The sequence below is a fragment of the Triticum aestivum genome, chromosome 1D, assembly GCF_018294505.1.
Source record: "Triticum aestivum cultivar Chinese Spring chromosome 1D, IWGSC CS RefSeq v2.1, whole genome shotgun sequence".
In the NCBI taxonomy this organism is placed as follows: domain Eukaryota; kingdom Viridiplantae; phylum Streptophyta; class Magnoliopsida; order Poales; family Poaceae; genus Triticum; species Triticum aestivum.
In genome coordinates, this window is record NC_057796.1 from 466,859,991 (window position 1) to 466,874,622 (window position 14,632).

At 44.9% G+C, this 14,632-nt stretch overlaps 1 protein-coding gene across 1 annotated transcript; it reads right to left on the reverse strand.

The window, feature by feature from the left end:
• Positions 1-10,285: 10,285 nt before the first annotated feature.
• On the reverse strand, positions 10,286-12,633 carry LOC123176207 (phosphatidylinositol 4-phosphate 5-kinase 9-like). The gene is made up of 4 exons (XM_044590530.1): positions 12,601-12,633; positions 11,075-11,262; positions 10,644-10,776; positions 10,286-10,345 (listed from the first exon to the last, which is right to left on the reverse strand). The coding sequence occupies exons 1-4, from the start codon at positions 12,631-12,633 to the stop codon at positions 10,286-10,288; spliced, it is 414 nt and encodes a 137-aa protein (XP_044446465.1).
• Between the last annotated feature and the right edge of the window lie 1,999 nt (positions 12,634-14,632).

Consider the following 14,632-nt stretch of genomic DNA (forward strand, 5'->3'; position numbering starts at 1 on the left):
TCGGGAGCGAATCGTTGTTCATCTCCGACTCGCCCAAAGACTCCTCCGAAGAGGATACGTCGATATGAGCTTTGGAAGGGTTGTATGATCATGTTCGGCATGATAAGAACCAACAAAACGAAACATACCAGAATTACTATGGTATCCGGATACCTACGACTTCGCCAGGGGCTTATCCCTGGGCAGCCACTCGTCGTCGCTATAGGCGGCGGTTATAGAGTTGTCCAGAAGGAGGGTCCTTCCCTTCTTGGACCCTTCGGCCGCCCCAGCCGGGGCGGCCTTCCTTTTCTTGTCTCCCCCGGCTGGGGGGAGAACTTTCCTCTTCTTCCTCCTTGTTTTTGTGGGAGGAGTGCGCGTCGGTGTTTTCGGACGATGAGTCCGATATAACCTTGCGCCGGAGACCCTTCCTGGTCCCCGTGGCCTTCTTCTCCGGCCCCTCATAAGGCGCCGGAACCAGCATTTCCGTTAGGAGAGCATCTGCCAGATCTTCGGGCAGGGGAGCTGGACAATTGATTTGCTCCGCTATCGCTACCCAGTCCTGTTAAATGGCGTGGAGGCTTAGATCCCGCACGTGGTTATACTAGGGAAAAGAACATCTTATGAGATGTAAAAGACTTACCGGATTGGCAGGGCGCTTTGCGCTGAGTCCGCGGTCCTCGGTGAGGGGAGGAGGTACCTCGGTGCCCTTGAATAGCACCTTCCAGACGTCCTTGTGCATCGCGTCGAAGAGCTCTTGCAGCGTCTGGTGCTCGGCCGGGTCGAACTCCCACAAATTGAATGCCCGTCTTTGACACGGGAGGATCCGGCGGAAGAGCATGACTTGGACCATGTTGACGAGCTTGATTTTCTCGCTCATCATGTTTTTGATGCATGTCTGGAGTCCGGTCAGCTCTATCGAGGAACCCCAGGACAGGCCCTTCTCTTTCCAGGAGGTGAGCCGCATGGGGATCCCGGATCGAAATTTGGGGGCCGCCACCCAGTTGGTGTCGCGCGGCTCGGTGATGTAGAACCACCCCGATTGCCACCCCTTTATGGTCTCCACATAGGAGCCTTCGAGCCAGGTGACGTTGGGCATTTTGCCCACCATGGCGCCTCCGCACTCCGCTTGCTGGCCGACCACCACCTTCGGTCTAACATTGAAGGTCTTCAGCCACATGCCGAAGTGGGGCTTGATGCGGAGGAAGGCCTCGCACACGACGATAAACGCCGAGATGTTAAGGATGAAATTGGGGGCCAGATCGTGAAAGTCCAGCCCGTAGTAGAACATGAGCCCGCGGACAAACAGGTGGAGGGGAAATCCCAGTCCGCGAACGAAGTGGGTAAGAAAAACCACCCTCTCACGGGGTTCTGGAGTAGGGATGATCTGCCCCGCATCTGGCAGCCGGTGTGCGATATCCGCGGCCAGATATCTGGCTCCCCACAGCTTTGTGATGTCCTCCTCCGTAACGGAGGAGACCATCCACTTGCCTCCCACTCCCGACATGCTTGGAGTGGTTTGAGGAGAAAAACGCGAACTTGGGTGCTGGAGCTCGAGTGCGCAGGAATGGATGAGCAAGGAGGAAGAAGGCGTGGGTGAAAAAGGTGAATCCTTGTCCCTTTATAAGGGCGGAAGAAACTATGCGCCTCCCACCTACCTGGTAAACTCGCTTATTCCCCAAGCGCCGTAATTGATGGCGCGGTTGGGCTACCCACGCCCGTATTGATGAGAATCCCGTGATAAGGGGACACAATCTCTGCTTCGACAAGACGTGCCAAGAAAATCGCCTCGCAATATGTGCAGTGGCTGGTTGAGAAAAAGGTTCGAATAATGACCGGGCCATAGTATGATGTCATGCTACAAAATGTGTCAGCAGATTAGATTTGTGGAAATATTATTCTCTCTACGGTGGTATGTGGAATTTGTTTTGCAGAGCCGGACACTATCCTTGTGTTCAAAATCTTCTATGGAGTATTCGGAGGAGGAACCCGCCTTGCAATGCTGAAGACAATCTGCGCGCCGGACTCATCGTCATTGAAGCCTGGTTCAGGGACTACTGAGGTAGTCCTGGATTAGGGGGTCCTCGGACAGCCGGACTGTTGGACTATGAAGATACAAGATTGAAGACTTCGTCCTGTGTCCGGATGGGACTCACCTTGGCGTGGAAGGCAAGCTTGGCAATATGGATATGTAGATCTCCTCCCTTGTAACCGACTCTGTGTAACCCTAGCCCCCTTCGATGTCTATATAAACCGGAGGGTTTAGTGCGTAGGACAAGAACAATCATACCATAGGCTAGCTTCTAGGGTTTAGCCTCTTCGATCTCGTGGTAGATCAACTCTTGTAATACTCATATCATCAAGATCAATCAAGCAGGAAGTAGGGTATTACCTCCATCGAGAGGGCCCGAACCTGGGTAAACATCGTGTCCCCCGCCTCCTGTTACCATCCGCCTTAGACGCACAGTTCGGGACCCCCTACCCGAGATCCGCCGGTTTTGACACCGACAGGGGGCGCGCCTACCCCCTGGATGCGCCCTCCTGCCTCGTGGCCGCCTCGCGGAGTTCCAGACTTCAACTCCAAGTCTTCTGGATTGCTTTCGTTCCAAGAAAGATCATCGCGAAGGTTTCATTCCGTTTGGATTCCGTTTGGTATTCCTTTTCCGCAAAACACTAAAATAGGCAAAAAAAACAAAAATTGGCACTAGGCATTCGGTTAATAGGTTAGTCCCAAAAATAATATAAAAGAGGATATTAAATCCCATTAAACATCCAAAACAGATAATATAATTGCATGAAACAATCAAAAATTATAGATACGTTGGAGACGTATCAAGCATCCCCAAGCTTAACTCATGCTCGTCCTCGAGTAGATAAATGATAAAAACAGAGTTTTTGATGTGGAATGCTACCTAACATAATTTTCAATGTAATTTTCTTTATCGTGGCATGAATTTTCAGATCTGAAAGATTCAAGACAAATGTTTAAGATTGACATAAAAATAATAATACTTCAAGCATACTAACAAAGCAATTATGTCTTCTCAAAATAACATGGCCAAAGAAAGTTCATCCCTACAAAATCATATAGTTTGGCTATGCTCCATCTTCGTCACACAAAATGCTCAAATCATGCACAACCCCGATGACAAGCCAAGCAATTGTTTCATACTTTAGTATTCTCAAAAAAATTCACCTTTCACGCAATACATGAGCGTGAGCCATGGACATAGCACAATAGGTGGAATAGAATGGTGGTTGTGGAGAAGACAAAAAAGAGGAAGATGGTCTCACATCAACTAGGCGTATTAATGGGCTATGGAGATGACCATCAATAGATATCAATGTGAGTGAGTAGGGATTGCCATGCAACGGATGCACTAGAGCCATAAATGTACGAAAGCTCAACAACAGAAACTAAGTGGGTGTGCATCCAACTTGCTTTCTCACGAAGACCTAGGGCATTTGAGGAAGCCCATTGTTGGAATATACAAGCCAAGTTTTATAATGAAAGTTCCCACTAGTATATGAAAGTGACAAAATAAGAGACTCTCTATCATGAAGATCATGGTGCTACTTTGAAGCACAAGTGTGGAAAAAGGATAGTAACATTGCCCCTTCTCTTTTTTTTTGGGCCATCTCTTTTTTTATTTGGCCTTTCTCCTTTTTTATTTGCCCTTTCTTCTTTTCCTCACATGGGACAATGCTATAATAATGATGATCATCACACTTCTATTTATTTACAACTCAAGTATTACAACTCGATACTAGAAGAAAATATGACTCTATATGAGTGCCTCCGGCGGTGTACCGGCATGTGCAATGAATCAAGAGTGACATGTATGAAAGAATTATGAATGGTGGCTTTGCCACAAATACGATGTCAACTACATGATCATGCAAAGCAATATGACAATGATGGAGCGTGTCATAGTAAAGGGAATGGTGGTAAGTTGCATGGCAATATATCTCGGAATGGCTATGGAAATGCCATAATAGGTAGGTATGATGGCTGTTTTGAGGAAGGTATATGGTGGGTGTATGATACCGGCGACAGGTGCGCGGTATTAGAGAGGCTAGCAATGGTGGAAGGGTGAGAGTGCGTATAATCCATGGGCTCAACATTAGTCATAAAGAACTCACATACTTATTGCAAAAATCTATTAGTTATCGAAACGAAGTACTATGCGCATGCTCCTAGGGGGATAGATTGGTAGGAAAAGACCATCGCTCGTCCCCGACCACCACTCATAAGGAAGACAATCAATAAATAAATCATGCTCCGACTTCATCACATAACGGTTCACCATACGTGCATGCTACGGGAATCACAAACTTTAACACAAGTATTTCTCAAATTCACAACTTCTCCACTAGCATGACTCTAATATCACCATCTTCATATCTCAAAACAATTATCAAGTATCAAACTTCTCTTAGTATTCAATGCACTTTATATGAAAGTTTTTATTATACCTATCTTGGATGCTCATCACATTAGGACTAAATTCATAACCAAAGAAAACTACCATGCTATTTAAGACTCTAAAAATAATATAAGTGAAGCATGAGAGTTCGTCTATTTCTTCAAAATAAAACCACTGCCGTGCTCTAAAAGGATGTAAGTGAAGCACTAGAGCAAATGACAAACTACTCCGAAAGATATAAGTGAAGATCAAAGAGTAGTTGAATAATTATGTAACTATGTGAAGACTCTCTAACATTTAAGAATTTCAGATCCTGGTATTTTATTCAAACAGCAAGCAAATCTAAAGAAAATAAAATGACACTCCAAGCAAAACACATATCATGTGGTGAATAAAAATATAGCCTCAAGTAAAGTTACCAATAGATGAAGACGAAAGAGGGGATGCCTTCCGGGGCATCCCCAAGCTTAGGCTTTTCGTTGTCCTTGAATTTTACCTTGTGGTGCCTTGGGCATCCCCAAGCTTAGGCTCTTGCCACTCCTTATTCCAAAATCCATCAAATCTTTACCCAAAAACTTGAAAACTTCACAACACAAAACTTAACAGAAAATCTCATGAGCTCCGTTAGTATAAGAAAACAAACCACCACTTTAAGGTACTGTAATGAACTCATTATTTATTTATATTGGTGTTAAACCTACTGTATTCCAACTTCTCTATGGTTCATACCCCCCGATACTACCCATAGATTCATTAAAATAAGCAAACAACACACGAAAAACAGAATCTGTCAAAACAGAACAGTCTGTAGCAATCTGATTCATACGCATACCTCTGTAACTCCAAAAATTCTGAAAAATTAGGAGGACTTAGATAATTTGTCTATTGATCTACTGCAATTGGAATCAGTATTTTATCATTTTCTGGTGATTTTTAACAATTGTTTTCGTGAGCAGAAAGTTTCTGTCTTTTTTCAGCAAGATCAAATAATTATCAGCCAAGAAGATCCTATAGGTTTTACTTGGCACAAACACTAATTAAAACATAAAACCACATCTAACCAGAGGCTAGATGAATTATTTACTACTAAACAGGAACAAAAAGAAAGAAACAAAAATAAAATTGGGTTGCCTCCCAACAAGCGCTATCGTTTAACGCCCCTAGCTAGGCATAAAGCAAGAATAGATCTAGGTATTATCATCTTTGGTATGCAATTCTTCAATTGAACACATATGACCCTTAGGATTGGTTAATGTGGTTGTGGATCTTTTTATCCAAATTTTCGATTGACTCTACAGTGGCAATTTTATTTTCAATAATATCAAGCCTTTGCATCACATGTTCCAAAGTTAAAATAGTTCCATTGACCATAAGAGGCGGTGGGCCTAATAAATTTATCATAGCATTATAAGAATCAAAAGTATGGCTTCCCAAAAAATTCCCCCCGGTGATGGTGTCAAGAACATATCTATTCCAAGGAGTGATGCCTACATAAAAATTGCGGAGAAGAACGGAGGTGGATTGCTTTTTAGTAGATCTATTTTGAGCATTGCAAATTCTATACCAAGCATCTTTTAGATTTTCTCCCTCCCTTTGTTTAAAATTGGGATTTCATTATTGGGAGTATTAACAATGATAGGAGGGCTATCCATGACGGCGAAACAAACGATCTAACACACGTACACACAAGAGGCAAGCAAAAAGAGGCGAATGGGAAAGAGGCGAAGAAAAGGCAAAAGTTTTTGAAAATCGTTTTAGAAGTGGGGGAGAGGAAAACGAGAGGCGAATGGCAAACAATGTAATGCGAGGGAGAAGAGTTTATGATGGGTACTTGGTATGTCTTGACTTGAGCGTAGATCTCCCCGGCAACGGCGCCAGAAATCCTTCTTGCTACCTCTTGAGCATGCGTTGGTTTTCCCTTGAAGAGGAAAGGGTGATGCAGCAAAGTAGCGTAAGTATTTCCCTCAATTTTTGAGAACCAAGGTATCAATCCAGTAGGAGATAACACGCAAGTCACCAAGTACCTGCACAAACAATCAAGAACCTCGCAACCAACGCGATAAAGGGGTTGTCAATCCCTTCACGGTCACTCGCGAAAGTGAGATCTGATAAAGATAATAAGATAAATATTTTTGGTATTTTTGTTGTATAGATTGGAAAGTAAAGATTGCAAAATAGTAAACGAGATGTGATGTAAATAAAAGAGATGCAATATAATAAGAAGGAGACCCGGGGGCCATAGGTTTCACTAGTGGCTTCTCTCGAGATAGCATATATTACGGTGGGTGAACAAATTACTGCCGAGCAATTGATAGAGAAGTGCATAATTATGAGAATATCTAGGCATGATCATGTATATAGGCATCACGTCAGTGTCAAGTAGACCGAAACAATTCTGCATCTACTACTATTACTCCACACATCGACCGCTATCCAGCATGCATCTAGAGTATTAAGTTCATAAGAACAGAGTAACACATTAAGCAAGATGACATGATGTAGAGGGATAAACTCAAGCAATATGATATAAACCCCATATTTTTATCCTCAATGGCAACAATACAATACGTGCCTTGCTGCCCCTACTGTCACTGGGAAAGGACATCGCAAGATTGAACCCAAAGCTACGCACTTCTCCCATTGCAAGAAAGATCAATCTAGTAGGCCAAACTAAACCGATAATTCGAAGAGACTTGCGAAGATATCAAATCATGCATATAAGAATTCAAAGAAGAACCAAATATTATTCATAGATAAACTTGATCATAAATCCACAATTCATCGGATCTCGGCAAACAGACCGCAAAAAAGTATTACATCGAATAGATCTCCAAGAACATCAAGGAGAACTTTGTATTGAGAACCAAAGAGAGAGAAGAAGCCATCTAGCTAATAACTATGGACCCGAAGGTCTGTGGTAAACTACTCACACATTATCGGAGAGGCTATGGTGTTGATGTAGAAGCCCTACGTGATCGATTCCCCCTCTAGTAGATCACCGGAAAAGGCCCCAAGATGGGATCTCACGGGTACAGAAGGTTGCGGCGGTGGAAAAGTGGTTTCGTGGCTCCCTCTGATGTTTTTAGGGTATAATAGTACATATAGGTGAAAGAAGTACGTCGATGGAGCTCCGTGGGCCCCACGAGGGTGGGGGCGCGCCTACTCCCCTGGGTGCGCCCTCCTGCCTCGTGGCTGCCTCACGGAGTTCCATACTTCAACTCCAAGTCTTCTGGATTGCTGTCGTTCCAAGAAAGATCATCGCGAAGGTTTCATTCCGTTCGGTATTCCTTTTCTGCAAAACACTAAAATAGGCAAAAAAAACAGAAACTGGCACTGGGCCTTCGGTTAATAGGTTAGTCCCAAAAATAATATAAAAGAGCATATTAAAGCCCATTAAACATCCAAAACAGATAATATAATAGCATGGAATAATAAAAAATTATAGATACGTTGGAGACGTATCAACAACTCAGAAGGTATGGGCTTGAGTTCGGAGTAGTTGGAGCAGGAGCCCGAGTCCACCCAGGAAGCGCCGTCTTAGAACCTAGCGCTAGGGTTGGCCCCCGCACCGGAGTTGGAGCCCAAGCCGGAGTTGGAGCCTGGCACCGCTCCGGTGCTAGAGCCACCCATAGAGATCCTTGCGATATGTCGCTGCCTCACCATGGAGGCTAAACTAGATTTGGATTGCGCTCGCGTGGAAGCAATGGAGTGAAGCATCGGTGGAACGATGCCGGACGCCGATATTTAATCAGGGGAGTGCTTGGAGTGGACCGTCGGTGGCGGGAGATTGTTTTCACGGCACCTAGAATTGGCGGGACTGCATGGTGGCGGGAAAGGCGGCGGTGGTGGCAATGGGGCACCGCCGCGTGGCTCTGCCCCTCTTGATGGCACGCGGCAGGCGTACGGGCGGCAGCGGAGCAGAGAGAGTTGTAACTTTTGAAAAAGACCCCTTCACTACAATAAAAACACTTCCGTGATGATACATGTTTGTCACAGTAGGTCATGTTTTCTGTCATGCTTGTACATCGACGACGATTTTATGACAGAACGAAGATAGTAATATCTAAGCTCTCTCAGAAGTGTTCGATGACAATACTCAAATTATCATCACGAAAGTGTCCACTTGCATGACGATAATGGCACGTCATGGATGTGTTTTCGTCAAGGGTAACCGACACGTGGCATCCATCGTAATGGGTTGCCGTTAAGCTATCGGCTTACAGTTTGGATCCGATAACCCGCTAACAGACCGGACCAATGGGGATTTTCCACATATAAAATTCCCATTGTCTAGAGGAACCGTGTGTGGGCTCAGCGTTGGGACAGATGTCATCCGTTCAATGGACGGGAGGCATATATGATACGTCAACACTTGGCACAGCCCAACAGTGGCCCATTTAGGATAAAAAGGTCAGCCCAGTCAAAATTAGCATGCCAGCCCATTTAGGGCCTACTTGTGTCAGGCCCATTTAGGGCCACGACCCATATGAGTTGTACCAATTCGGTCCGTCAACGGCCTGTTAACTATTTTACACCATTGCAGCCCATCGTCAGTTCGAGCCCGTTAACCTAAATGCAAACTGGTGTTTGCTATGCTATTAGTATTCCATCTTATGAATACAGTATGGTAGCAACAATCATTTACATTCATGTCAGGATGGATGATCTACACAAGCGTAGTCACCATGTTTGTTACTCTCTGTTACCAGCTTAATTTCTGTTTATAAACAGTGGTAATAGCTGCTATAGATGATGCTCACTGGCCATGCTCGCCGCCATAGCCACCTCCATTGCCATAGCCATAGCCTCCGCCGCTTCCATGCCCAAAACCACCGCTGCCACCTCCGTCACATCCCCCTCCACCGCTGCCTCCTCCATCGCCTCCATTCATGCCACCTCCTGGCCCATAGCCTTCTCGATACCCAGACCCATAGCCACTGCCATTGTCGTAGCCGGATCCACCGCCGCCTCCTCCTCCACTACCTCCCTCACCACCTTGACTACCAGAACCGTAACTAGAGCCATAACCACTTCCGTAACCAGAGCCGTAACCTGAGCCCATGTCACCGCTACCTCCACCACCACCAGTGTTGCCGCCATGGACATAACCGTCTCTTTAGCCTGAACCGTAGCCATAACCGTGACCGATGCTTCCACCACCTTCTCCTCCGCCTCCACCACCGCCGTAGCCGCCTCCACCAGCTCCAATGCCGGTTACAGTGACCGGGGTTCTTGCGGTGGCAATGAGGTGGATGCCGGTGAGCAGGATCAGGAGAGCAACAAGAGCTAGAGCCTGCTTGCTGGTGGTGGCCATTGTGACCATGTTTTGGTGTTGTGACCGGCTTGAGATCGATGTTGAAACAATTTATAGGCAAGGCAACGGGTGGTCACATCCATTTGCATTTAACACGATTGATATTAGAGATCATCGGTGCATATCATCTCACCTAATTAACACCACTAGCTAAGCTCTCGTTCACAACAAAAAAGAGCCACTAGATAAGCCAATAGTAGAACAGATGTATGAATGAGGTTGGGTAACAGATGTGTGTGTAGTGTAGTATAGTGGGGTGGTTGGTCATCTCAATATAAAACCCAACCACATCCATGCATAATGGAGCACTCATTGTTGACTAGTTTTGTCAATGATGCTTTTTGACAAAATACACACATTGCTTTCGCTTCCAACCATCTCAAACCAAACACATGCACAACAATATAGCAAGCAGAACACATTTACTTGGATCTTTTTGTTACATTTTTTCTTGCTGGGGAGAAGAAAGGAAAGACGAACTATTGGTTGGGCGAGTTCTCCGGGAAGATAATGTGGATGAACTTGAGGAAGCGCTCTGAATAGAAGTGGGGCTCGATGACCGATATCGTCAAGGGTTATACTTGATGGACTTGCAGGCACGCTCGATGTTCTTCCTCATGTTGTACTCCTGTAGGATATCGATGATCCCTATGTAAAGCACCACAATACACCTGGCAAAGTGATTTTCAGCCATCTTCTTGTTACTCTTCTTTCTCTGCTCTTGCTAGCATGTCATCCCCAGCTGGATCTGAAGCCTATCCAATTTGACAACAAATCCAGTCATGTCAAATCATACATTAGCATTGTAAGAACATGAGAATTGACCAACAGTAACTAAATTGATTGATCAAACTTGTTGTGCCTGGAAGCAGGAGATCGACTTCCTCGAAACAGCCAGACAACGTCCGCGGGCTGCTCCCTCTTACGTGAGGGCCAACTGCGACTTTACCATGTTGGTTGCTACCTCGCTGCACCAAAACCAGCCCTTCTCGGTAGTTACAGGCGGAATTATCCTTCATGGCATCTACATTACCATTGTTACCTGGCAAAAAGTTGGCACTGCAAATGGGTTAATTGGGCAACTTACTCAAAATGAAGATATAGTGCTTTAACTTGTTCCAAAAGAACAGTTAGTTTATTATGTTGCAAAATGCTTGCAGGACATGATCCTCCTCTTAGTAGGCTCCGACGAGCCCGATAATGGAAACCAAGAAGCAAACAGTAATCCATTATATCCTGATTCTTTAGAAATTTGTTGTCGATCTCAATCTGCCTACACATAATAAGAATAGAACATGGGTGTTACACAGAAAACTGGTCATGAGGATAAGTTGCTTTTCGGGGGGAACATGCTTACTTAAGCAAAGCATCCTGCCAAGAAGGCTCAAGATAAAATGAATAATTCAGATCCAAGTCTTTCAGTGTCGTGTTCTCATCGATTTTCACTTTGTCAGTAGAATGGCCTAAGGATGAACCTTTCAAGTCAAATCTTTGATGAATTCTAAGTTCTGTGGAGAACATGTTTCCCATGACTACAAACCTGAACTGCGGATGCAAACAATCAAAATCAACAATTATATCAACTGGAGTAGAATATAATTACGAGATATGAAAACTAAAATCCTTTTAGGACTGAAGCTTTGCACAATATCTGTAACTTTGACCATCAACTGTAGCCGTGACAGATTAGCAGAAAGTGTCGATAAAAATATTATCAGAATACTTCCTTGAAAAATCCAATAGTATTGTTTTGACATGATCAATCTACATAGTGCTGGATGTATTACTGGTCGAAGTAGAAAAGGTTTCACAATTATTTTTTTCATATTTTTGAAATGAGAGAGTAGTAAGGAAACACAAACAACATTTGTACTGTCATTAACTTTTGATCGCTGGAAGGTTTCACTCGGTGGAGGCCAAAAAATTTAGTCACGAGTGTGTTGTCATAAGTATGGAAATGGTGATAATAGTCTCGAAGCATACGCAAAAGAACCTGCATGAAAATATCATGTCAGGAAAAACAAGTTGCACATATAAAGAACTAAAGGATAGGTATGATTTAGTATGAATTAATAAGTGAACTAGGAAACTAGTTCAGAAATATAATTTCCCGTAGGAGAACAAGTCGAACATCATAAAAGTCAGACTAAGCTAAAAGACGAGGATGTAGATCCAAGAGAAATTCTGAACCTAGTTGCCGAGCGTGTCAACAATAACATGAATGAAGATTTGACAAAGTCGTTCTCTACGGTGGAAATCAGCGATGCGTTCTTCCAGATTGGCCCTCTTAAATCCCCAGGCCCCGATGGCTTTCCGACACGGTTTTCCAGAGGAACTGGGATGTCATGAAAGGGGATGTTGTGAAGGCAGTTATGGAGTTCTTTGAGAAGGGTATCATCCCGGAAGGAATTAACGATACGGTGATAGTCCTCATTCCCAAAGGAAATGGCCCGCAGTCCCTAAAGGATTATAGACCAATTAGCCTCTGCAACATCATCTACAAAGTGATCTCTGAGTGCCTAGTGAACCGGCTACGACCCATGTTGGACGAGATCATTTTAGAAACACAGAGTGCTTTTATCCCTGGCGGAATGATCACAAACAATGCTATCATTGTGTTCGAATGTTTCCACAAGATTTAACATTGCAAGAATGCAAATGCTAACTATTGTGCGTACAAATTAGACCTTGCAAAGGCCTATGATAGAGTTGATTGGAGATTCCTGGAAGGGGTGTTGCGGAAAGTTGGGTTCTATTGCAAGTGGACTAATTGGGTAATGCAGTGTGTCGGGTCAGTAACGTACTCGGTCAAGTGTAACGGAGAATTGCTAGAACCTTTCAACCCATCCCGCAGTTTGGCAAGGGGACCCCCTCAACCCATACCTTTCCATATTCATAGCGGACGGGCTCGTCCATCTCTTGAGGAAGGAAATGATAGAGAACAAGCATACACCCATCAAAATTGCAAGAAACAACCCCAGTATCTCAAATTTGTTGTTTGCTAATGATAGTTTGATCTTCTTCAAGGCTGTCTCGTAGCAAGCGGAAACCATAAAAAGGATTTCGCTCAATATCCAGAAGTGCACAAGCCAGCTACTAAGTGCTAGTAAACGTTCGGTCCTTTTCAGTGAAGTGTGCCTAGTGGAAACAAGAGAACAAATCAAATCCATTCTTGGGGTGACGACGGACACGGTTGAGACACTACTGCAGGTTGCTGCTAACGCGACACTACAACCAGAGATCCCTCGACGAAACTGTGTGCGATGCATTAATCGCAAACGCTGGTGTAAAAAACCCGTCAAAAAGGTGCAAAACATTTGCGATGGCGGATGCATCAAACACGGTTCAAATTTTAGTTGCGTGTGCGATGCTGGGCATACGGTTCAGTTCAATTAACTGTTTGCGATGTGGTAGAACAAAAGAAACGGGCAGCTAGATGAAGGCGTGTGCGATATACGGCTTACGGTTCACTCGGATGAACTATTTGTGATTAGGCAACATAAAAGAAACGGTTAGCCAGAACAAGGTGTGTGATATATACGGCATGCGGTTCACTCGGATGAACTGTTTGTGTTGAGACAAGAGAACAGAAACGGTTCAATATATCAAGATGTGTGTGATACGCGGCAAACAAGTCTGTAATCATAAATGTGCGCGAAGACCGATAATTACATAGACGATTGCTTCTAATAAGACGTATGTGATATGCTCTGTCTACACAAGATCTATTGGCCATTGGGCGACGGGCGGTCATTCGGGTACGCCATAAGGATGCGAAGAGGGCATCCTATATCAGCAAGGACTAGCTGTTCCACCAATAGCTCATCTAAGAGAACTCTCAAGTTAACTGTGCTCGGGCTGGAGTAGGCATGAGATGGGTGACTGGATGGGAAGTTCTCTTGATGTTAATCCCACTGATGGGATGTATCTTAAAGGTCCATTAAGGACATTTATGACACATCCCATCACTGGAATTAACCTCAAGGTCCTTGTTTTGAATTTTTTTTGTTTAACACATGTTAAAGAAGGTCTACTGCATTACTTTTTGACAATGTGCGATTGAGGGCATACGCTTCAGAAGGATTAACTGTTTGCGATTAGGCAACAAAACAGAAATGCCACGTACGCAACCGAGAAAGCGTGCCCACGTTACGCCGTCCGGGAATAGTGCCGCACTTAGAAATTATAGAACCGTCAACAAATTTTGAGCCTGCGTCCCGTCACATTCCAAATTGCAAACCTGTTCACACTGATCAAAACCTAAACGGTTTCCCACTTAGGAGCGTATTAGTACTCGGTTATAAATACTACTACTCCAAGATGACTGCACATTCCTCCTCAACTCCACATCCACAAAAACAAAAAAGTCATTCATCATCGTTCCCTTGCGTCTGCCATGACCAGCATGAGTTCTGGGTCGAGAGATTGCCACCAGCGAGAGGCAAGCATGGAAGCAGAAGCACGAGAAATGTCCCGCCTCTTCGCGAAAGCAGCAGACATGTCCCGTCGCGCGGCCGTAGCAGCAGAGAGGTCCCACCGCGCCTGCGAAGCAGCACGAAGGTCCTGTCGCGCCGTCGATACAGCAGACAGGTCCGGCCGCGCCACGGAAGCAGAAGAGATGTCCCGCAGCGCTGCGAATGCAGGAGAGATGTCCTCCCACGCCGCGGCGGCCTGGGAAAATGTCTCCCGGATAGGCGAGGACTCTTACAGGCGCATGCATGCATGCCATCGTCCTTAGCCAGATGGATCAGATCTCTGGCTGGGCGAGGTTGCGGGATGACATGAAAGCCTTGTTTGAACAGGCTACCGGCATCATCCAGCAACTAAATGAGAGAAATGCAAAGCTCCGGGCCGAGCGCGACCTGCTAAGGGCGAAGATCATCGGAAGTGCGGAGCAGCAGGAGGAGACCACTGC